Genomic DNA, 25,263 nt, shown 5'->3' on the forward strand with positions numbered 1-25,263 from the left:
TTTGACTTAAAAGTTCTACTTACACATCCGTCAGGTAAAAGCAAGGTACACGAATTTCAAAACACACCCAAATTGGAATGCACAGCGGAGCACCATTCTGCAAGAGGTTCTTAAGAGAACTTCGGTTTAATAAACAAAGCTACATGAGGAAAGCTGAAGTTTGCACTGACATGGCATTTAAACAAAACCTAAGGGCTGAAACTCAATATTTAGACAAAGAACAACACAGCCCACTATTCAGAGGCAAAGAAAATGGTCCACGGCAGGTGGCACACAGAATTCCTGTACAAAACAAATGTCACATATTTTGCTTTGAGGAAACAGTGAATTGACGTGTCACAAATACATAATATAAAAACGCACAGCCCCTAAAACAAAAATCCACCAAGTGTTTTTCAGGTGACTTGCCCACCCCTTTACTAAAATAGGCCATTCTGGTGAATTGCTAGCTTTTGCCGTTTTGTCCTTTATAAAAGAGTGACAGGCATACGGACTGTGCAGAGTGTAAGAGAAATGTCTTACAAGAAGGGGCCTGAGTTGGTGAAACATTTGGACAGATGTGTCTCAAAGGGTGTGTCCAAGTTTCACTCCCGTTTCTCTTAAAGACAAAAAATATCTTAGAAACGATCCCTGGTGCCCAGGCCGTGGAGTGACTTTCCCTGTCACCCTCAATGTGAGGGAACACTGACAGCCTCTGCCCGGCACCCGTCCCCGTCTGTCCAGGCCAGGGACACCGCGCTGCCGCGGGCCCTCCCGTGCCCGGTGCAGCTGGGTGGTGGGCCTCCCGGCAGGCATCTCCCTTCTCCGAGTCCGTTCACTTTCTCAGCAGCAGCTTGGCAAAGTCGGCGTTGGACATCTTGGGAGCCGCGGTGGCCTCGGAGGCGGTGGCCGCGGGCTTGGAGGCGGGGCCGTTCTCGGCCTGGGCTGCGGCGGCGCTCGGGCGGTGCAGGGCGCGGGGCAGCATGGAAAGCTGGGTCCTTCCCTTCCCGCGCCTGGAAGAGCAGACACCGAATGTACCCTTTCCCGTAACCATCGTGACCCCTGGTTCGTTTGGAGACGGCCCTGGCCAGCACCTGGCTGTCGGGCTTTGTTTAAACACATGAATCCAACTGGCAAAGAGGACTTTAAAATACTGAGAAGACGTGACCTTAAAGAAGCCACAGGGTGACTGGCAAACACCGGGAAGGGCTGCGCTGCAGGGGACTGGCTGGCTGCCCTAACGTGCTGTGCTGAGGAGACCAAGCCCCCGTAGTATGACGGGACCAAGTCTGCATGGCTAGCATGCACATACTTACGCTCCATATGTCTGCCGGGGCACAGTGGGGCCCCCTGGTCCTTTCCTTGCCTCTGGCTTCTCTGGAACTTTCCTCTGAGGGGGGTTGCTGATGGCCACTTTGATGACATTCTCTTTGATAGTCATGCCGTCCATCTTCATGACCGCCTGTGACGCCTGGGACTCGTTTTCGTACTCCACGTAGGCCAGGCCCTGAAAGGGGCCAGAGGCAGGTCAGTGCTGGGGAGCCTGGTCGGGACAGGTACCCCATCGACAGGTGACCTCCCACCACTGCCACCTTTGTCTACAGGTTCGCTCCCTGCCCTGCGCTTCCTCTTCACGTCTGTGACGGACTGGAACTTCAGTGACCTCTGTGAGGTCAGTACCTCCTGTGGTTGCTCCAGCCAAAGAAAGAAAAGGACCGACGGACCAGTGTAGATCCAGCTCTCCTTTCGGCTGAGGTGCCTGGACAAGGGGAGCAGCCACGTGTGCCCTGATGTCTGTGCCTTTGTGCCCCCTTGTTTCATACTAACTCTTAATTAACCTGGACGAGGGGAGGGGGCAGAGAAGGAAGGCAGTACAAACCCAGGTTAAACAACATGGGTCCATTTCTCAGAATGGGGTGCAAAGAGGGTTTAAAGAGAGACTAGACGGGGTGGAGGGAGCTGAGGGAATGGCTGGAGTCGGGCAGGAAGGAGACTGCCGAGGGCAGCCCCTCACCCGTAGGCCTCTCGGTCTAATTCCGCACCGTGCTCCCCTGTGAGTTCATGCTGGATTTTTTAAAATTATCTTTAGTTAATCTGACTCCAATGCAGGCAGAGCCTAATGTGTCATTATTTCTCAGCAGATAAACCAGGAGCCCACCCTGGACCCCAGTGATCTGCACAGACGCAGAGCTGGCTTCCCCCGAGCCTGGACGTCCACTCGGACACTGACCTTCGGCTTGCCAGCCCGGTTGGTAACCAGCCTGATGTCCTTCACGGTGCCATGAGCCTGGCAGATCTCTTCGAGCTCCTCTTTAGTGCAGGAGAAGGGCAGGCCCGAGATGAACAGCTTGTGTTTCTCCAGGGCAGTGCTGTACCGGAACACCTAGGAAGGAAGGAGGGGAACCAACAGTCAGAGGCCCAGCAGCACACTGGCCACGCCCCGGCAGGCCGGCCGGGCAGGCCAGAGCTGACCTGGTGCTAGGAATTGGTAACTGGGCATGTCACCACTTCCCTCCTCTACAGAATGGCTACAATGGAAGGAGCTATTCTCAGTGTGGAGATCCCCTAAGGCAGTGGTCGGCAAACTCAGTCAACAGAGCCAAATACCAACAGTACAATGATTGAAATTTCTTTTGAGAGCCGAAAACAGACTTCTGCGCATGGGCCACAAAGTTTCAATCACAGTGTCGTGTGAGCCCACACATGCTATTTTATGGAAGAGCCACACTCAAGAGGCCAAAGAGCCACATGTGGCTCTCGAGCCGCAATTTGCCAACCACTGCCCTAAGGTGATACATAAAACATTTAGCACAGTCACTCCTATGCTCTCAATGGACCATCGCCATTATTCCGATTCCTCATCTTATGATCAGGTATCAGCTAATGTGAGCTCCAAGTGACTGAGCCATGAATCGGACCTTAATTTAATTAACCAGCTCAGAACATAGCTATTCCATGTATGTGTGCAATCTTAGCTGCTGCACCAAAACAATGTTCAGTCCGTCTGTAGCAGCCCTGCAGGAAAGCCATTCTTTCCCCACACACGTACCTTAAAGTCGGGGTTCTTGCTCTTGTCCACGCAGGGGGAAACGAACATTGGCCTCCCACCTACGTCCTTCCGGTCCAACCCCAGCGCCTGCAGGGCCGCCTGCTCCTCCTTGAACTCCACGTAGCAGTAGCCCCGGAAGTCGCCCCGGTTGCTGAAGATGGGGCGGACCTCGGCCACCTCGCCGCAGGCCTCGAAGAGCGGCCGCAGCTTCGCGTCGGGCTCGGCCATGCTGTAGGGCAGGTTGCTGACGAAGACGGTGACGCTGTCCTTGCTGCTGTCGTGGGGCACCTTGGGCACGTCCTTCTTCGGGGCGGCGGCCCTGTCCTTCTGCCTCGAGGCGGGGGCGTCGTCTGCAGAGGCGCTTTTCCCGAAGAGACCCGTTTCCGCTGCCAGGTCCGGGGCCTCCGCGGCTGCGGGAACGCTGTTCTCCAGCTTCCTGCGCTTGGAAGGCCGCTCTGCGGGTCGTCGGAGAGAGAGAAGCAGCAACAATTACCTTCCCTCCCTCACTGGTCGCTGAGCCGGTCCACGCACGGCTCCTCCCACCGCGCACGGCCGGCTGCAGCAGCGGCCCGGGCCCGGCACCCACTCCTCCCGCTGGCCGGCGAGCACCACGCCTGCCGTCTTTCCTGGCCCGCGGGCTGGTCCACCCCTTTCTGGACTCGGATGGCATTCGGACGAGGGGCTGACTCAGGTAGAAACAGTGAGTCCTCTGTCCACTTAGTTCTGTGAAAGTCACGGGGTCTGAAAAGTACAGCTGGCCAGTCCACGGCCCCGCTCCCACAAGGCTCAGGTCAGCAGGGACAAGGCTTGGGCACCTGCGTCTAAACAAGCGTCTGGGTGACTCTGAAGTGTGTGCTTCACGTGACCACACTTTGAAAAGCTCTGCAAAGGGCTTATAGTTCCTAACTACGTCCACTATTGTCTCGTGTCCTTCAAGAGAGATTAACATCCTGCTCCAGCCCACCTCCCCGCTTTCTCCAGAGGCACACCACTGAAACCCATTGGGTGCTGGACCCCCACTTCCAGACCCTTCCACCAAGTTCCCACTGCTTCCTGAAGTCTCACCCTGCACACTGTATTCAAGAGCACCCCTGAGTGGGCCCAGCCAGCTGGCCCGCTGCTGCAGCCTCAGCACCCATGCACCTGGCCCCCAGCATGCACCGGGGCACACACCCAGTCATTTGCTGCTCAGAGAGAATGCCAGGCTGTTTTGTGCTTCGTGCCGACACCAGCTCTGGCTTCCCTTCTTTTCCTCTCAACAGTCACTCACTCCTCCCCGATGCCAAGGTCACACATCACTCTCATGAACTCTTTCTTGCAAGAGCTGATCCACTCAGGCCTTGACTTCCACCATAATCCACCTCTCACCTGCCACAGATTACACACCATCACAGTCACAAGGCGCGTTTGCCTTACCCTGCTAGCCCAGGAGCTCTGAGGGGTAAAGAGCTGCCGAGGTCATTTCTGAAGGCCCCAAAAAGGCATGCAAGAAAGGTCACCTGAATGATGGCTCCATTCCCATTTCCCTCTGGCTGACAACTTTGCACCAGGAAAATGCACAGAGTTCCTTCAAGTCTAGAGACAATTCTTTACCTTGACTGACTGCAGAAATAAATCTGACCCATACCTACCCATTTCTGAAGTTGCATGGCTGACAGAAACACTGGGTGAAAACTCTGACTCAAAACCATAGGTGGGGGCAAGAAGGCAGGTGTCTATAGGTGGGGCCAGGCCAGTGGTCGGTAAACTGCGGCTCAAGAGCCACATGTGGCTCTTTGGCCCCTTGAGTTTTTAGCAAAGGCCAGCTTAGGAGTACCCTAATTAATAACAATGTACCTACCTATATAGTTTAAGTTTAAAAAATGTGGCTCTCAAAAGACATTTCAATCGTTGTACTGTTGATGTTTGGCTCTGTGGACTTATGAGTTTGCCGACCACTGGGCTAGGCAATGGTAAGGGACGCTGCACCCTGGGCAGGAAGAAGGGAATAACATGGGACAGGAACAGCTTGGGGTACGGGAGGCCGAGTGGTGGGGACGGCACCACAGAGGAGGCTGGAGGCAGCAGCACAGAGAAGGGAGCGGAGCGCAGGCCCCTGCAGGGCAGGACCTGGCACAGAGGCAGGCAGAGACAGGAAGGGTGGTGGGGTGTCTTGCCAGCACCTGCTCTCAATGGTTCAAGAAAAAAAGTCCTTTGTACTGTTTTTTTGCAACTTCTCTGGGAGGCTGAGATGTTCCAAACTGTGTTTGTGAAAAGCTTTACCTTCGTCGTCGCCGCCCCACTCGTTCTCATCGTCCTCATCTGCTCTGCGCTTGTCTGCGCCTCTGGTCTTCTTCTTTTTCTGCGCCTTCTTCTCAGCCCGGGCCTTCTTCCGGAGCTCAGCCTTCTCCTCCTCTTGCTGGGCGAGGGTGGCTTCCTTCTCCGCAGCCTGGGAGACGGGGCACATGGTGCATCACCGGACGCAGCAATGACACTACCGCCCGGTGTGAGAGTGGACGGAGGGGCCAGGGAGTGGGAGCTCGTTACCCCGGTGACAGGACGCGATCATGGAAGATGGGCTCACACCGTCCCTGCCAGGCTCTCCCGGCCTCTCGGGAGCCCTCTCCAACCCACAGTGTGTCTCACAACAGCCCAGGAATTGCCACAAGAAAGAAAAGAATCTGAGAAACGGGGGCCCTGATGAATTTGGGGTGTTCATATTCCAATCACTAGAGAGGCTCTTAATTATTTTTTCTTTTATTCTAATAAATTTTAGGACCAAAATTCCCCTATTACATAAAATAGTATCTATTGCTCGGGCTAAAGTTTAAAGCTATTCTAAAAATGTTAAAGACTGATTTAAATAGATTCAAATATGTCAGAACAAATACTTTCTAAGCAAAAGACACGTTTTAGAAAGACCTCAAAGGTTTTGACAAAAAATATTCATCGTAAACACGGTCAAAACAGCCATCAGAGGGTCCCAAGGCTTTCTATAAACAGCATCATTAGCTGAGACTGGTTTGGCTCAGTGGATAGAGCATCGGCCTGCGGACTGAAAGGTCCCGGGTTCGATTCTGGGCAAGGGCATGTACCTTGGTTGCGGGCACATCCCCAGTAGGGGGTGTGCAAGAGGCAGCTGATTGATGATTCTCTCACATCGATGTTTCTAACTCTCTATCCCTCTCTCTTCCTCTCTGTGAAAAATCAATAAAATATATTAAAAAACAAACAAACAGACAAAAAAAACAGCATCATTACCTTAATCCTCTGCTCATTCACTCGGGCTAAGCGAGTTTCGGTTTTCTGAACAGCTATATCCCAGTCTTCCAAAGTACCTTGATGGAAAAAGAAGCAAACTTTTAGTTTTGGGGTTTGGGAAGCTTTTCTTAATTTCCCCACCCTCAGGAGAGCTCTTCCCTTCGAGAGTCAGCTCCCTATTTTAAGGTGATTTCACTGAAAGGTTTAGAATTCCAAGTCCTTCCAAGGTGTGATGAAAACGTCCCTTCTCTTTCAGAAGAGACTTGAAAACCAGAATATGACGTATTACGGGTGCTCCCTGGCAAAGATGATGAAAACATTCCAACACAAAAGGTGTAAGACATATTAAGGCAGCTGAGCATCTCAAATGATAAATGCTGTTTGGATGTTCCATTTCAAGTTCTGAGGGATTCCCGCCCAAAATCCAGACCACTGCCAGGGGTAAATTCTCTATTTTCCTACTGGAAACTTAACATTGAGGCTCTAAACTTCGCAGGTGAGGCACACATTACTCCTTTGCACCTGTGCTCCTCTGGCATGCATGACCTGCTGGAGCAGAGGGTCTCAACTGGAGTGATCCTGACCCCAGGGGTCATCTGGAGTCATGACTAGGGGCAGGGAGATGTGCTACTGGCACCTAGTGGGCAGAGAGGCCAGTGCTAAAGACACTACGGTGCACAGGATGGGCCTCTACAAAGAATTCTGAAAACCCATGCTAGAACTAGACGGCGCAGGGTCCTCTTGGATCTGGAGATCGCAGAGGATTGGATCTCATGGGGACCACTCAAGGGTAGCCGTACAGTCTGTCCTTACAGACTCCAAGCAGAAGCAGAGCCGAGGGTCCCACCTTCTGTCCTCTCCATGGTGAGCAGCACCTCACAGACGTGCTCTGGGTAGTCGCTGGTGCACTGGACGGCGCGGTGCAGGGCCTTCCTGCAGTGCTGGGTGTCGCCGTGCGCCCTAGGCAGAAAGCGAACAGGCTGCCACCGGGCCAGGAGCAGAAGGCACACGGGGGAGGGCAGCTTCTCACAGGCAGAGCCCCAGGACCAGCAGCTCTGGCTCCAGCGTAGCAAAGAAAACACTGCTGGTGTCCGGGGTGCAGTCTAATCCAGCTTTTTCATGGAACACCATTTTTACTTCCTAACATGTAAATGTTAGAGTCCTAGATAACTCACACAAACAAAAGCTTGGGGGAGGGAGGCTCCTCAAATGTTAAGAGTCCCAACGGGTTCCGAAACCAGTTTGAGAACCTCTGACCTGGAGGGAAATTCAACAAGCTTTACTAGTGTCCTCTCTGGGGGTGGGATTATAGGAAACTTTCACTTCTATGTTCAAGATCTACTGAAGAACAAACTGGTCATATTCTTTATGTCTTCCCCATGTTATCAATATTACTGGGCATACCTTATTTATGTAAAGTCATTTTAGAGCTTTGTAACAGGTGCATTACAATTGCATTTTCCTTTTTTAAACAGAAAAGTCTCGAAGAATATACCCAAACAATTAACTAATGGGCCCATAATTGTAATAGTTTGGGGTTTTTTTCTTCTGTGCTTTTTAGTATTTTACACCTTTTATACAAAGCAAATATAATAAGAATAAATAGCTCCCCAAAAAGTCAAAATATGTCCAAAAATCAAACCAAACCCCCCCGCCAAAAAAAAAAAAAAATTTAAAAGAAACACCTAGCTGTAATAGCACAGACACAAAATACTATGCTAGTTCTCTAGCCCGGCCCTCTAGAGAGAGGTGAAAGTAGGTGGTGGCCACTGCAAAGAGCAAGCCCAAGCCGGCCGGTGCCAGCCGGTGTCGGCCAAGACTGAATACAAGTTACCCCTGACAGCGCACCGCCACCCCGCCCCGTTGTTACCTTTCCAGGCTGTAATACTCAAGCCACATGTTGGCAAACTTGGCGTTTCCTTTGGTCATGATGCTGTCCCAGAGCTCCCGAGCCTTCTGCATGTTATTACACAGCCGAGCCTAAGAGGCATGACAAGGCCGTTAGGAAAGCACCTGACCCGCATGACACCAACACCCCTTCCAAAAGACTTCAGACGGATCTGCCTGAAAAGCCGTCCCCTATCACTGACGTAAGTCCCTGGCATTCCCTCGGCCGCCCTCCATGGTCACAGGCCAGGCCAACCACGTCAGCCTTTCTGCAGTGACAGCCTCAGTGTCTGCCTAGGCCTCAGAGTGGGAGCCCGTGGGCACTACAGCAGTACCGACTAGTCGCTTGTTTGTTTGTTTTTTATCAAACATAACTATCAGGGTTAATCGGAGAGGCCGTGTAGAGAAAGTCTGATCTGGAAGCAAATGCCACTCCCCCATTTACTAAGTGACTTGAGCAAGTTGCTTAATCTCTCTGAACCTCAGGTGCCTCAGCTTGAAAATGACAACACAAACACCCATCCAGAAACCACCCCAGTGTTTCTCTGGCCTAACTCCCTCAGAGAATAAAACACTGGAATTTTACAATTCTATGATGATGATCAAGGGCAGGTTCCGTGTCCTACTCCACTTGGGGTCCGTGATCCAATAACTCAACCTTGCTATCCTGTGATTATCTGTCACATCGCCTGTCTCCCACACTAGATAAAATCTTACCAGCGCAGGGAACCATGTCTACCCCATTTCCCCAGCACCCAGTCGAGTGCCTGGGCAAACAGCACCCACCTGAAACTCTCATGAATGGACACTGGGCAAGGGAGAGAAGTGCATGAGTGAACGCCTGGCGTTCAGACCTTGCTGCACACCTTCTTCTTGGGAGCTAATATTTGCACTAAGATATAAACCAATGTGCACAAAGCTAGGTAAACAGCACACGTCCCTACAGAGCCTAGACCATCAGCTGGGATTCTGACTCAGCTTCAGCCACACTAGCAGACCAAGGCCCTTCAAAGGCGGATGGAAGCGATGGATTTGTCAAGAAACATTTACCTCGATCCTGGCCCAGTTCTGCATGATCATGCAGCTTGGATCCCCACTCTCATTGAAACCTTTAAAAACAGAATTGATCAAAATGAGAAAGTAGCTTAGAAACCAAGAGCCTTTGCCTGAAAAGGCACCTCAACCCGGAGCAAGAAATACAACTGGACAAAGGAGGGGGCGGGGCCACACTCACGTTCTTCCACCTCCTGTTGCAGATACTCCAAAGCACGGGTGAAGGCGGACCGCAACTCCTCCAGCTCTTTACTGGAGTCTGGAAGCAAAAGAGGTCTGTCTTTTTATCGCACACTGAAACTCCCGGGGGCCTGTTTATGCACCTGGCATCGCGCTGTGGACATAGAGTGAAATTGCCAGCCCCCGCCCTCATCACACAGAGGGCAAGAGATACTGGAGCAGAGCACAGCACGGGCAGTAGAGTGACGACAGTGAGCACTGGTACAGGGTGCCACGTGGGGTCTCCCCAGCCAGCAGAACGGCTCAAGGTCACGTGCAAGAACAAGTTAGATGGGAGTTCTGGCTGCTATTCTTTCTGAGGGGAAAGAAGAAAAGGGAGTCCTGCAGAGGTTTAAAGATTTAATAGAAACACAGCAGTCTTACTTAGAGAACTATTTCGGACATATAGAAGGGAGAGAAGAGGAAAATAAAAATGAGACAGAAGAAGCTAGCAGGAGCCAGCATCAAACAAGGACCATTTCTCCCTTCCTTTACAATCCACAGCAGACTTGTTAAAGACTTAAGCCACTAAAACTTTGGGCGTGGGGGTTTACCAATGGCTGGCCTGTAACATTTGCCCAATCACAATGTATTGGGCCAACTAGAACATCTCACCAAAAGATATATTAAGAAAAAACAGTTCTGATATAAAGCACATGAACATAAATACCTTGTTTGAAATCAACCCTTCTCCTCAGGTAGTCAAGGTATGCTTGCCAGATCTCCACATAGTCGGTGGCCTGAATGAAGCCAGCACTCAAAGCTTTCTCGAAGGTCACTGCAGATGAAGAAAAAGAGAGGGTTTGTGGCCAATTAAACAAGAAACCAATATATAGTTATCAAAATTATTATAAAAACCTTTACTGACTATAAAGTACTAAATAATTCAACATCATAATAAGATGCAATGCGCTAGAAAGAAATGTCCCAAAGGAGAGCGATGCAGCAAGGCACAGCTGTGTTCTAGAAAAAAGCAATGAGTTCCAGGTCAAGTCCGTTTGGAGAAAAGACCCAGGAAGATCACAAACACTTGCATGTTAAAAAGCTCTAAGACGTCAAAAAACAACCAGTTCACCTCCCACCTAAGAGCGCTTTTGTCACTACTCCCCTCTCCCCCAAAGGAACAGGCTGGGGAAGGCTAACTCACTGACTTCCTCAGAACTCTAGCTCCGGACTTGGGACAAGAAGCTTTGAAGGTTTTCAATAGAAACATTCGCACCAGAGATCACTTGATGGTCAACTCCATGTCGTTCCAGGGCCAAGAGGTACCGACTCCACAGGGCCACCGTCCAGGGGCAGTTCCTGACAGCACGACTGTGTACGGATAAAACCAAGTCCTTGACTTTCAGCTGCCGGTCCTGTGACAAAGAAGTCCAGGGTTAGGAGAGAAAAATTTACCGTTAAAAGTTCACCATCCATGAGACCTTTCCAGAGCCACCAAATGACAGAGAAATTTCCTTAGAAATGTCTCTTTCCAAAGAAATCGCAAAGGGAGTGAAAGAGAAGAGAGGTGGAGAGGGCAACCTGCAGATTAAATGTCCAACCATAATGTATGGATCTTGTTTGGATCCTGATTCAAATCTGTTATTCATATATACTGAAATATTTGCCAAGGAAACGTGATTTCTGGATTTAATATAAAATAATTTGGAATGGGAAAAGTAGATAAGGATACAGATGAAACTACATTAATGCCATTAGGTCATTGTTGAAGCTGGTGATGGGTACGTACATAAGGTTGCAGTTTACTAATCTGTCTATATTTATGTGATTGCATTTTTCCATAATAAAAGGTTAAATTTTTTAAAAATTTAATCTGCGATAAAGTCTTCAATAGCGAGACTATGTAATCCTAAAACACTAGGAGAACTTCCTAAGTGAGCTGACAAAGAAGGGAGGATGAAGGAAAAATGAGGTCCAGCAGAGATGAGCGGCATACAACTCCGAGCGCTCTACTGGTTTTCTTTAGATAGATTCCAAATTGGTACAAGCAAAATGAAATCGGAATAGGTATCTTACTAGGTACTGACTGTAACGGATCCACAAGTCTGGAACCAGGCAGTTCTCAACCAGGGCACGCTCAAAGATCAACTGAATGCGAGCAGGATCGCCGATTTTCATCTCAAAATCGATGTATGCTTGATATTCGGCCAGCCGGGGAGCCTCTGCCTCCAGCTGGACAAAGGAGAATGGCAAAGGAGATGAAATGAGCTGCTTGACGCTGTCAGGAAGCACAACACATCTTCACATTCATCTCTGGTGAGACTGGCTACCCCAAGAACCACCAATCCCCTCGCAGAACCTCTACTAAAGCGCCCCGTCACCGCATTAGCTACAAAAGCTCCTCAAACCCTTTTCTAGATCCATCCCTGGACTACAGGGCATTTAAATCGGGAATGGGATGAAAGAGAAACACCCTTGCCAATGACCAATACAAGTCATCCTTCCAAAACAGTAGTTATAGTCATGGCCTGCTGAGTGGAGGGCAGAAAGCAACCACACTGGGGTAATCCGGTGCCCTGTGCTAGTTCAGGTTTCTCATTCCAAATATCAGCTCCTGCCAAGCGCAGGTGCATGCAGAAGATGGAAGAGGCTACGCTGAATGTCTACTGACCCGATCAAAAATCTTTTTGAATAAACCCCCTTACTTGACTTGTTTTCTTTTCAGCCACACTCTGCTGATAGTGAAAACAAAACTGAACTGGCTGAGGCTGTCATTGATGAAGTTTTGTGAAATAAATTACATACAAATCATTTACATGTAAAAAAGAGGAAGCACATACAGACCAGCGAGAGAGCACACATGTTCTAAACATAGAAAGAAGCCGTCTTAGAGCTGCAGTGCCTAGTAATAATGACATACTAGCGACCCAGACACTGTGCCATTGAAAACTACTAAAACTGCTGGACTAAATATAAAAAAACATCCTGAAAATCATCAACAAACAGGTTAAAAAAAATACTAAGGACAAGATCTAAGTGAAGGTGGTTAAGTGAAGGTTAACTTTTGCAGGCCTAAGAAAAATTTTTGATCTTCACAACAATCCTATGAGGCAGGTATCACTACTCTCCCCGTATTATTCAAGGCAAATGAAACACAAGGAGGCTAAGTACAAGCCCCAAATCAGAGCTGCTAAATGGCAGAGCTAAAATTCAAACTGGAGGCAGCCTGGCTCTCAGTATCTGTATTCTTTAGGCCATGAGAGAGACCAAAATCAAAGCTAAGAAGCCCAACAAACCGCAAGCAGGATAAATACAAAGATATTCACGCCTGGACCTACGATAATGAAATTGCAGGACATCACACAAACCAGTGATATTAAAACCAACCAGAGAAAAAAAACAAGGGTTACCTTCAAAGAAGCAAGAGTTAGACAGACAGCTGACTTCAAAACAACAGAAGTCAAAAGACAGAAAGACATATTTAACTGCTGAGAGAACACAACTGTCAGTCTAGAATTCTATATCCTGAGAAATGAACTTTCAAGGAGAGCAACAAACTTTTCCGAACAAACAAAAACCAAGAAAACCTGTTATAAGCAAATGTCCAGTGTGCGAGAGTCTAAAGGATAGACTTCAGGTAACAGAAAAGTGATTCCAGATGAAAAAACTAGGACGCAGGAAGGAATGTAGTAAATATAAACAAACTAGACTGCGATGCGAAATTAATGATGCTTATAGATCAAACAAAAAGACAAGAAATACAAGATCACAAGAGACTAAGTTTGAAGAAAGGCAAATGAAGTTAAAAGTATTCTAAGACCACGATAGAGAAAAAAATGCCACTTACAAATAATATTGTATAAGAAAACACAACTATTGTCAACACAGAAAATCCAAAAGAATCCATCAATTATTTTTAATTTTACTTATTAATTTTTAGAGAGCGAGGGAGGGAAACATGGATTTGTTGTTCCACTTACTTATGCTTCGCTGGTTGATTCTTGTATGTGCCCTGACCAGGGGACTGAACCCACAAGCTTGGTATATCAGGATGATGCCCTAACTAACTGAGCTACCCACCAGGGCATAAATTATTAATATTAGATTAAAAAAAAATTAGTATAAAAACAAATTACATTTTATATACCAGGAGCAACTAGAAAAACTAGAAAATAAAATCTTTTAAAAGATATAATGTAAACAGTGGGATGGCAGAGAGAGGCCAGAAATAGACCCCCACCTACATGAACAGCTAATCTATGGGCCAGGGGTCTTCAAACTACGGCCCGCGGGCCACATGCGGCCCACAGAGGAGTCTGATCCGGCCCGCCAGGTTTTTTGGGCAGTGAGCGCAGCCGAGGTATTACAGTAGGAATTAGTAGTTCATATAGTCTGGCCCTCCAGCTCTCTGAGGGACCGTGATCTGGCCCCCACTTTAAAAAGTTTGAGGGCCCTTGCTATGGGCGATGCATGAGGGGAGAGAGAGAGAATTAACAGAATGAGTTCGGAAACAACTGGTTGTCCATATGGAAAATGAAATTGGACCCTGTTTCATACCATACACAAAAGTCAACTCAACTCCAAATGGAGACCTAAACATAAAACACTAAATTATCAACTTCCAGGAAAAAATAATAGAGCTAAGTATAGTAATGATTTCGGAGTATAGAGAGATTTCTTGAGCATAACAAAAGCATAAACAAAAGGAAGAGAATGATAAATCCATGTACATGAAGACTGGTCATGAAAAGATGCCATTTTTTAAAGTAAGAAGTGGGGGAAGGGAGCGTGGATTCTGCAATACCTATAATCGAAAGGAAGATTTAAGTTCCAGGACCCCACAAATCAATTAGAAAAAAAGGAAAAAGGATAAACCAAAAGGAAAATGTGTCCAAGACACTTTTCACCCTAGAAGCACTTCACCAAAAAAGAAAATCTGAATGGCCCACAGATGTGAAAAGATGCTCAACCCCATTAGCAATCAGGGAAATGCAAATTAGAATACCAGTTTCAGACTCAACGGATTGGCTACATTTAAATATGGCAATATTCAAGGTAACAAAAGCAAGGAGCCATCTCAGGTCCTGCTGGGGGAGTGCAGACTGGTAACCTGGCCAACAGTCCCATTCCCAGGTGCACACTTAGAGAAACCCTCTTCCGTGTCCAAGAGACACGTGCAATGTCAGAGCAACGCCGTGGCTCCCAGCAGACACTGGAAATAGCCCAACTAAGAACACGGATAGATTTTAACACACAGACAACTTTATAGCCAAACAAATGGGCTGTCACTATACGTATCATTGTGTAAAACCCCAAATCAGGTTGAATAAAAAAGTATACAGCATGACTCCACTATATACAAGAAACAAACTTGAAGCAATATATTAATTAAGGATACGTTCACAGGTTGTAAAACTATAAAGAAAAGCAAGGGAATGAGAATCACAAAAGTCAGGAGAGTGATTACCTCGGGAGAGGGAAGAGGAGGCAATCGGAGAGGGGCACATAGGAGACTTCTAAGGAACTGGCAATGTTCTATTTCTTAACCTGGGTGGTAGGTACATGGATGTTCACTTTATTATTAGTATGTAAACTGCAATATACATTTATACACTCTATATATTTCACAATAAAACAAGTTTAAAAGAAACTGTTTTACTTGCAACTACCGATCAGGGAAAAGCTTACAGAGACGTTTACTGAAAAGCAGCCCACACTTACCAGTGCTTCCTCATAAGGTTTGTATTTCTCCAGCTGCTGCAGTGCTTTGTGGTAGCTCTGAATTACCGACTCTGGTACTGGGTCATCCGACCACTCTTCATACTCTGCAAACGTTGCCTCCATATCTATTGAAAAATGGATTCAGCACCTTGGGTCTTGTAATTGGATCTTAAGAATCCAAACATAGATTAAACCATGAGAGTCAAATGCCACTAACTCCTCCTACATCTGTGGCCATAGCAGCTCTTACTGACCAAATCCTGAGCTCTTCTGCTGAGCTCACGTTTGGCCTTAGACTCTGTCTCAAAATACTAGCCCAGGCAGTCCAGTCCCTACCAATTAATCAATCAGAATCAATGAAACTAATAGCAAAGCTTTAACAACACTTACCTGGCACTTCCTAGGTTCTAAGTCATCGTAGCCATTAACTCATCTGATCCTCACAGTCTATGAGGTGGGTTCTACTGTGTTGCCCATTTTGCACTGTCCACAGGAAATGGCAGAGCAAGGGTTTGAACCCAGGCAGTCTGCTTCAAGTTCACGCAGTCTGCTTCATAGCTACTCACTATGCTATGCTGCCTCACACTGGGATGAGATGAACTCTACAAGCCAGTCCCATTCTAGCCTTTTCTGCATGACACCCAAAGATTCAACTGGAGAGACACTTCATAATTTGTTAAGTGAAATCCAAACAAGCTGTGAAGTAAAAGGAGAAGTAACTCGGGGGCTCAGTGAAGTTACCCAGAGGTTCGGAGGGTGCACAGTACCCCAGGTCTAGGCAGCACACAAGCCGGCAGCGCCAAACTCTTCCCGTGCTCGGAAAAACCCTCCAGTGCTGCTCATGCTCCAGCTCCAGCGCCTCAAAGGCTTGGCTTGCCAAAATATATTCCTCAAAAAAGGAGAATCCTTACCAAACCCCAGGGAATTCAGGGATGAATATTGTGATCCCGAACCAGATCACCCCACCGAGGAATGGTCCAGGGCCACGTAAACTCCCACGTGGCATATATTGTTTATTCAGCAACAGTTTATGCCACGTAAGTACCCTCGTGGAAGGGGGTGCTCCTCAAGAGCAAATGCTCCAAATGGAACTCTGCTCAATCCAGCTTCCCCATAGACACAGGGAGTCAGTTTCCCTATTCCTCTCTGCCTCTCCAACAATGTCCGAACGACTGGGACTTCCTGCCTCTGACCCTCATAACTAACTTGAGCATTAATAACTCAAGGTATATTTTACCTAGGGACTCGTCCATCGTGACACTGTCCAGTGAGAATAAGGAAATAAGCCACATTTGCCTCCTGGGATGCTGGGAAAGGCCTAATCACATGACATACCCCAAGCACTTTAAAAACCACGAAGGGCCGGCTCTGTCTTACCGTAGAGTGGGATTGCCAGCTGTCGCCGGAAGAGACTGTGCACCTTCTCCAGCTGTGAATCAAAGGTTTGTTCCCGGTCAAAGGGGGAAAGGAAGCCAGCCATGGGCTAAAGAAGTAAATTTGTAGTAAATGACACACTTTGGTCCTTTCTACCTCAAAATTATTTCATTAAAATTTTTTTCCAACACATTTTTAGTTCAAACTAAAAAATAAAAAAAAAAATCATGACCTCTTTCACATGAGGTAATATCTTGGTAAAGATGAAGGCAGCACTGCCAATTTTTCAAGAATGTACTGGGCTACTTTTAACAATAACGACCTATTAGAGGGCTTCACTACGTATCAGTAACTGTGTGCCCACACACACACAGTGGAGAGGGACGGTAAAATTCTGCAAGTTACAGTCTAAAAACTGCATTTCTGATGGGGTCAAATCTCTCACAGTAACTGCTGGACATTTTTGGGGGGAGGGGAGGTGGAAGGGGTAGTGACATAGTTATTTTATTCTGAAGTCAGTAACTAAAACGGGAATATTTTTAAGTATCGAGAACATATTGTAGAGTCATGTGCTTTACAGTAAAGAATTCTTGCTAGTCTAAAAACTATTTATTTCATGTATTACCTGCCCGCACACCAAGGAATTGGCCAAGTCCATTTTATGAACTATGTCCCTCCAAGAGCACTTCAGAGACAGCCCGACCGTTCAAAGGCAGGCCCAGTCCCGGGGACGGGGAACTCACCCGGGCAGCCTCCACGATCGCGTTTTCGAACTCCCGGTACGCCTCCCAGAGGGCCAGGCCTTTGGTCATGTGCAAACCCACAGACGAGAGCGCCCTTTCAAACACAGAGCGGACTTTCTCAAGGCCGCCTTTCTGACCGATCCCACCGACTGAGTACTGGCCATACTCGAGCCAAATGTTTGGACCTAAAAACGAGAAGAGTCCTATTAGTTCACAACATGAAATACCCAAATAGCAAAATTGAGGCATAACAAAAGAAACGTGCCCACCAAAATAGTCCTCATTCGTGCAAAAAGGTAACAGCATCATCAACAAGCATCCCAATCCACCTATCCTAATGCTGCAGGCTAAAAAGAAAGCATACCCTAACCATGTTCCTAGCAGGTATATTCGCTGAGATGCTGCTGAATAAACAGTATATGCCACGTGGTAATATGTACAAAGACCATGATCACAAAGCTTATTTATTAGAACTGAAGGAACTCAGTGATAGATTTCAATGAAAATAGTTAAGAATCTGAGTCAATCTTCAGAAAGATTTGAAAACCTAAAATGTTTCAAAGTGAAAGAAAAATATTAAAAGCAGCAATACTGTTAATAGAAATCTATTTTAAAAAATCTATTTTTAATAATTTTTAAACAATGACGACAAAAAAAAATAAAAAAAATAAAAATAAATAAATAAATAAAAAATAAAAAATAAAAAAAGGTTGCTTGGTTGCTTTGTTCCTTTCGCTCTTTTTAAATGTCTATATACTCACTACCACAACTTTAAGACCAGACCAATGAGTAAAAAGATCTTTATGAATGCATCAATTCTTATTACACATGGTTTGCCTGTACTTTTCAAAGACTTGAAAATACTTTCAGAAGCCTATGCACTAACTTTGTGAAATAAAAATACAAGATACAGAAGCCAATTTGAGGATGACTGTTTTCCTGAGCCTTGCTTTTGCATGAAGTCGGTTTATTTCAAGAACTTAGCCAAAGCTTTAGCCACTCTGTTTCATGCACCAACAAAGAGCTGCCAGATGGACTGCAAAATAAAAATGGAAATGAGCTAGCTCTTTGGAGGTGAGGGCCTGAGTGAGGGGAGGTCAAGTTTCCAGATGGTCCGTGAAACGGTTCCTCCTGTCAGAGAAGGTGATTTTCAACAGATTACAAAATGGCCCCTCTCAACAAATAATCTAGACAGGGACCAATATTATAAACAGCATTTTAACTCAGAAAACCCAGGTGTCACTGGATCCCAAGTTCCCAAACAGGCATGACGCCTCCGCACCAGGCTACTCCAAGAGCCAGGAATCTGGTTTCCAAAACCTCTGAGGAGCCACAGGGCCGAGCCATCTCCGACTACAGGAGCATCCGCCACCCCAGCAATCACTACTGAGTACATGCTGAGAATACAGGAAGGCCTTCCAGGCATCTTCAAACATGAAAAACATAGTTAAAAACTAAAATGCAAAGAATAGAAAAAATAAATAGAAAGACAACAAAATAAAAAGCAGGCCAAATGGCTTCTGAACATACGAAACCAGTGACAATCTGCACACACTGAAGCTCTCAGAAATAACACAAGGACCCCTGGGGTCCCATCCAAAGCTGCTTAGGAGCCATCCTCTGAGGAGGGGGTTAGCCAGCCCCTGGCCCACAGCAGCCCTGGAGCAGCTGGTGGGAGGGCAGGCACGCTGTCATCAGCACTAAGTGACAGCGGAGGCCTGACCGCAGGGAGGAGCGCAAACCCTGAGACCGAAAACCATCGCGGGCGGTCTGGGAAGGACAAAGGATCCTTGTAGAGAGAGCCCGTGCTGTTAATGACCCTGAGACGTTAAGAAAGGGGTAACAGGACCAGCAGAAAACAAGGGAACATCGTGTATCGGGAACACAGAGATTCTAAGAGGCCACAGGCCGGCACATTCTGAGCAAAGACACAGGATACCTTTTAAAGGCACATTCAGTATAATGTCATATTCACCAAACACCTAGGATTTTCATTATGTGAATTATGAAAAGTTAAGTTTATATTCTTCTTGGCTTGTAAAGGTATACAAAAAATCCTCTCCCTCTGGGCAGTTTACCTGCTAAGTGCTGACACTGCTCTCAAGGGAAAGGCCCAGAGTGGAGACAGGAAAATGAGATGGGGAAGAAGGGCTTAATTAGAGGGGCGGGGGGAGGGGGAGAATGGTTAATGCTTTTTAAAGCATTTTGTCTACAGCACTAATGTGCTCCCCAATGTATGTAGAGACAATATTTAGAGAATTAACCATCAACAGGGAGGGTAAAGGGACTTAAGAGGAAGTCAGGCACCCACATTCCGTTGCACTGAACGGTCAGCACCAGACCAGGAGCTCTGTGGTGGGGGAGGGTCGGTACCTCGGACGCAGTGGTGGTACCGGAAGCTACACGGATAAGATCCACAGAACCACACACACATTGCACCAAGGTCAACTTCCTGGTTTTGATTTTGTGCTACTGTTATAAGAAACTGGGGGAAACTGGACGAAATAAGTACATAGGACTTCTCTGCGCTACTTTTGCAATTTCCTATAAATACAGAATTTTTCAAAACACAAAATTTCAAGGCTTTTAATATGAAAAATAAAAATTCTGTCCAAAACTTCTAAAAACCTAGTCAATATGTAAAAGGTGACCTTTAGCCATCTGGAACTAGTACCATGTAAATTCTTCCTGCCAGATAAATGCTGGGTGTGAGTATATCCATCCACTTACTTAAATATTTCTTCTACTTGTACAGGCAGACCTCAAATTTGCAGGTTCGATTCCAGACCCCCCACAACGAAGCAAATATCAAAACAAAGCCAGTGACACACATTTTTTGGTTTCCCAATGCATGCAAAAGTTATTTTTACACTATACTGTAGTCTATTAAGTGTGCAATAGCAGTATGTCTTAAAAAATGTACATACCTTAATTTTTTAAAACTTTATTGCTAACGCTCGCCAAAACCGGTTTGGCTCAGTGATAGAGCATCGGTCTGCGGACTGAAAGGTCCCAGGTTCAATTCCAGTCAAGGACATGTACATTGGTTGCGGGCACATCCCCGGTAGGGGGTGTGCAAGAGGCAGCTGGTCGATGTTTCTCTCTCAGCGATGTTTCTAGCTCTCTATCCCTCTCTCCTCCTCTCTGTAAAAAAATCAATAAAATATTTTTTAAAAATGCTAACGCTCATCTGAGACTGTTGGTAAAAATGGTGCTGATACACTTGTTCAACATAGGGTTGCCACAACCTTTCAATTTGTAACAAACAAACAAAAAAATAGCATCTGTGAGATGCAATAAAGCTAAGTGCAATACAGTGAGGTATGCCTACCTATGTCTTAAAACCAAGTGTCTCCAACTGAAAAGCATAGACAACAACAGTATCAGCTGAACTCAATCTTCCTAATTGCTAGACGCATGCTGTCTGCTGGGCACAGCATCCCACAACACGACCCAGCGGCAGAGGCTGCTGCAGGTGGCACAGGGGCGCCCTGGGAAACGCCCGGGGACTTACATATGTAATCCTTCACGGCTCTCTCAAACAGGTCGTACACGTGCTCCCGGTCTCGGCTGTCCCCGGCCATGCTGATCTCGTCGTGCAGCCACTCCAGCCAGAGCTCTGTAAGACAACACCTCCTGCGTTACCCCCCCTTCCCCCCCCGGAGGGCGGTCTGACAGCAGCCATGTACTGAGAGTCACCAGCAGGCGAGCGTTCCATCATCTCACACAACCCGGCCAGGTCACAAAACTCAATCCGTAAAGCCTGCACCAAGCACAGAAGTTGATGGGCCCAGGTAAGATCAAACCACTAAAATGGTAATGTTCTACAGCTGCCGGGCACTCTGTGGTTGGCCAATTCGGTGTCTACAGAGGCAGCCTGGCTGGGGAGGTTACCTTCTGTCAGAGGGAAGATCTCGCTCATCTTCTGGCGGGCCCCCCTCAGTTTGGTGAGCTCCCCTTCCAGCCGCAGCAGCCGGATCAGGTCCAAGTGGCAGTTGTAGTCATAGACGTTGACAGAGAGCTGAAAGGGAAAGAAACCGCAGGTGGAATTTAAAATGCCGTCACCAAAATAGCTTAGCTTTTTTACCATTGGTGACGATGCACACATAGGTCACAGACAAAATACATGCGCTATCAGGGAGGGCCTCTGACACAAATGAAACCTTTATCCTACGTGAAAGGAAGGAAAAGAGCAATACAAGAGGCTTTTTATAACAACCAGAAAGTTCCCTCAAGCCCGTCGCAATTCCCGCCAGCACATTTGTTTTCTCTGAAACATAGGAAACATTCCAATGAAACAAATTACAGTGTGGCCTCAGATATGTTATTAACTTTCCTAAGCCTCCGTTTCCTTACCTTTAGGTGGGAAATCACTGTTTTCTGACCCATAGGTTGTGAAGATTTTAAACACAATTTAGTAATGTGCTTTAGCATATGCCAGGTACCAGCTCTTTTCTACTACTAAATAAAAAATAAAAGACCCCTATTGGAAGAAATAAGAATGACAACAGATTGATATCTGTGGAAGCTGAGTAATAAGCACATAAAGATCTATTTCTATACCTGAAACTTTTCAAACTAAAAATTAAAACAATAAATTAAAATAAGTGCTTAAAAAGCTATCATACATTTGAGACAAAAGGAAACTATAAGAATGTGTTACTATCTGACTTAAAGAATAGCTAAAGGAAGTTCTTCAAACAGGAAGGGAATGATTAAAGAAATCTTGGCATCAAGGAGAAAGAACAACAAGAAAGAGCAGAAAAGTGGGTAAGTGTAAGTTATCCTTCTCCTTATGTGTTTTCTAAATTGTATGTAATAGCAAACGTTTTAGGATTATCCGAAACCCGAAACAATGATATTTAAAAAGCAGGGATGGCAAAAGAGCATAAACGGAAGGCAAACTTCCACACTCACTCAGTGGTAAAACATAAATACCAGGAAAGTCAAACTGAATTCATGACCCATGGCCACGAGCCCAGTTTGAAAAACACCGGTAAAAAAATAAATGCAAATAAATTGAAAAACACCAATGCAGAGAAACTCTAATACATATTCAACAGGAGCACAGATCAATAGAAACAATGCTTTGCTGTAGCCTGTTTGTAATGGAGGGGCTAAAGGGAGGGACTACTACAGCAATCCAAATGCTAGAACTGATCTAACGGTTGTCAAAATGAGTAAACGGCAATGACAAGTAACGCGGACGAACCTTAGAAACCCACTGTGGGTGGAAAGCAGTCCCAGGAGATTATAACACGACGTACTTTTTTAAAAGCTCAGGAACAAACAAAAGCGGACAACACATTGCTTAAGGATGCATACCTGAGTGATGAAACTGTTTGTTTTCCAAGAGAAGGAAACGCCCAAGATTCAAGAAGGTAGTCACCTGGGTTTTAGGAGGGGGGAAGGGAGAAGGGGCGGGCAGGACTGGGAGGGGGAGGCGCCCACAGACCCACGCAGCAGTGTCCACGCAGCTCTGACCCGCAGATGAGCGCGGGGGAGGTGGTGCTCATTCGATTACCATACGGTACCGTTTACAGATGTGAACTGTGCTTATATGTATCAATTCACATCAAAGATAAAGAAGAATCAACAACAGATAAGAATTCTTTCAAAAACCTTAAAAGACTAGTAGCAAGGTTCTCTTACACGTGATTATAAAGCTGGACACGTCCCATGACTTGTGATGGCTGGAAAGGGGTGGACTAGGCCAGGACACGACACTGACGGGTCAAAGCTGACTGTCAAGTGTGCACACAAGTAACAAGAGTTTAAAAAGTGATGTTTGTGAAAGATGTGCTTTCCTCACTAACGAACACCCTAGGCTCTCCCGGTCCCCCCCAACTCACAGTTACCTGGGTCTGCATGTGTTTTCTGAGCATGGAGAGGTGGGAGCGTGCTTACCGGCTAGTGTGAGGAATGAATGAATGCCTGTGAGGAATGAATGAATGCCTGTGCAAATGTCCCTCACGGGAGCGCAATTCAGAAAAAAAGGTATGAAAGACACGAAGTAGAGGAACTGCCTCTAAGGTGGCTTTTGGTCTAAATGTCTGATTTCTAGGCCCAAACAATGACGACAGCATACATAGGAAGCGCTCTGAAGGTCTGTGCGTGAACTGCATCTATAAAAGACATTTTCTCAGAGCTCACTGAGTACACACTCTGGTCTCTTCCGGTCTCAGACCTTCATTAACAACAAATGATGCTCTGAGCAGGGAGGCGGCTTAGCCTGCGCAGTGATCTAATTCCTAACTCCCTAAGGGCACACACGGGCCCCGGAGAGGGGTGCAGCAGTAACGGGCCTGTGAACGGACACGTGCTGCCCACGGGAAAGGCAGGGACAGGAGAAAGGAGCAGGCCTGGGACAGCACCTACTATGTGTCAAACCCCATCAGCAGTTTTACACACACTGAGTCACTTAAGGTCCACAATAGTCCTGCGTGTGGGGAGGTGGGGCCACTACAACAACCCTCCTTTGACCAACTGGGAGGCCAGAGGCTCTGAGACTGAAATAGCTTGCACGTGAGAAAGAATGTGCTCAAATTCACAGCATCACCCCCGACTAGCTCCGCATAGACCGCACAGATGGGTCTCTGGTTCTCTCTTCCAGCAGGGTGTGCCCAGCAGCAGGCGCCAACAGATGCGAGGCGGAGAGCTGGGCCAGGGTATTCCTGATTGGAAACCAGGGCTGCACCCCTCGATCAAAGGCCCTCGGCTCCCCTCGGGCGCCCGATCCACACCACCTTTCAAAATACGGTGTCCCGCCCCCTCCCCTCTTCAGGCCTTAGGACAGACACAGGTCCTGCTGTGACAAGCCCTGGGATTCTAACCTTCCCTCCCCGTTTCCCTGCCCGCCCTTTACCAACACGGCAGTCCCTTTATTAACCTTCCCCCAAACTATCCTCATTTAAACCTCCTGCTCGATCACACCGGAGTTAACAGATTCTATAGAGATCACGTTACTAGGAGGTGCCGGACAGCTGACTGTCATTGCTGCTCTGGCAATTACACGACACGGAAGTGCTGCGCCCAATTTACAGACGAAGAAGCTGAGGCTCAAAGACAGCAGAAACCCGGCCAAGCACACACAGCTGGGGACCTCCTACAGCTGGGCCTTTGCCTCCAGACGCTGAAATCCCTACCTTTCCACGTCTATGATCGTCCTCAAGGTCAATATCGCCGTTCCTATTTCCCTAAATAGCTCCCTGGCGAAGAGAACTGTATTTCGGCTGCTGGGCATAGCTTCCCGGCGTGGTTAGGAGTGGGAGGTGTGGAGTCGGTTGCAAGTGCAAGACCTGACTCCCCACCTGCAGGAAGTGTAACCTTGAGCCAAAGGATTCCCTCCACCAAGAGCCTCCGTTTCCTCGGTAAAACCGGGGACACACTACCGCTTCCCTGGGTAGTGGTGAGGACGCAATGGGGTAACGCCTGCACAGCCTCAGGCTGAATAGCGGGTTTAATGACCCGGCGGGTTCACTGCCGCTCCGGGCCCGGGAGGAGGGGCAGGCCTGGGAACCTGGGGGAGACGGGGACCCCGCTGCCCGACCCCGAGCGCACCTGCTCCTCCAGCCGCTCAATCTCCAGCTGGGTCTTCTCCTCCTCTTCGTCGTACTCCCACTCGTCGTCGCCCGGGGAGCTCTCCGCCGAGGAGGCCATGGCGAACTCCTCATCCCCATCGCTCTCGCTCACGCCTTCCTCCCGCTGCTGGTGCTGGTCCCACGCCGGCCCCATGGACTTGTAGGTCGCAGTGGCAACGGCGCGCGTGAACACCTTCCTCCTGGTCCCGTCCGCCTTCGCCTCGTCCTCCTCGCCCTCAGCCTCGGGCCCCGCCTTGGGATCAGCCTCCAGTTCAGCAGCCGATGCCGCGGCCGCTGTCGCCATCTTGGGCTTCCAGCGACTCCCGGGTTTTCCCGGGGCCGCCGAGGACCCCCCTGAGGCAGGGGCTGTCCGCGGCGCGCGCCTGACCAGAAACCTCGCTGTCTTGCCGCCTGAAAAGAAAATGTGAGCTTCAGGTGACGGGAAAATCTCTAAATACACCAAATTATATTACTT

The 25,263-nt window shown here is 47.6% G+C and overlaps 1 protein-coding gene and 1 long non-coding RNA gene across 7 annotated transcripts; one reads left to right on the forward strand and one right to left on the reverse strand.

Annotated features, from left to right (window-relative positions):
* Positions 1-91: 91 nt before the first annotated feature.
* SART3 (spliceosome associated factor 3, U4/U6 recycling protein) lies at positions 92-25,172 on the reverse strand. 2 transcript variants are annotated; one of them, XM_084868141.1, is made up of 19 exons: positions 24,769-25,172; positions 21,103-21,229; positions 20,723-20,827; positions 17,209-17,393; positions 16,469-16,574; positions 15,092-15,216; positions 11,447-11,602; positions 10,647-10,785; positions 10,098-10,205; positions 9,390-9,467; positions 9,206-9,264; positions 8,139-8,248; positions 7,116-7,228; positions 6,269-6,345; positions 5,291-5,456; positions 3,029-3,483; positions 2,210-2,362; positions 1,296-1,486; positions 92-992 (listed from the first exon to the last, which is right to left on the reverse strand). In XM_084868141.1, exons 1-19 carry the CDS (start codon positions 25,090-25,092, stop codon positions 815-817), a joined length of 2,955 nt encoding a protein of 984 aa, XP_084724267.1. In that variant the 5' UTR covers positions 25,093-25,172; the 3' UTR covers positions 92-814. The 2 variants fall into 2 exon arrangements, with proteins under 2 accessions (XP_084724267.1, XP_084724268.1); XM_084868142.1 differs by having other exon boundaries at positions 16,469-16,520; positions 24,769-25,171.
* LOC311613832 lies at positions 1,374-3,202 on the forward strand. 5 transcript variants are annotated; one of them, XR_014793538.1, is made up of 4 exons: positions 1,374-1,506; positions 1,584-1,734; positions 2,118-2,227; positions 3,063-3,202. It is a non-coding gene; the product is annotated as an uncharacterized lncRNA (long non-coding RNA). The 5 variants fall into 5 exon arrangements; XR_014793539.1 differs by having other exon boundaries at positions 1,584-1,651; positions 2,121-2,227; XR_014793540.1 differs by having other exon boundaries at positions 1,498-1,734.
* Positions 25,173-25,263: the final 91 nt, after the last annotated feature.

This window comes from Pipistrellus hanaki (assembly GCF_964339955.1).
Source record: "Pipistrellus hanaki genome assembly, chromosome: 19".
NCBI classification, from domain to species: Eukaryota; Metazoa; Chordata; class Mammalia; order Chiroptera; family Vespertilionidae; genus Pipistrellus; species Pipistrellus hanaki.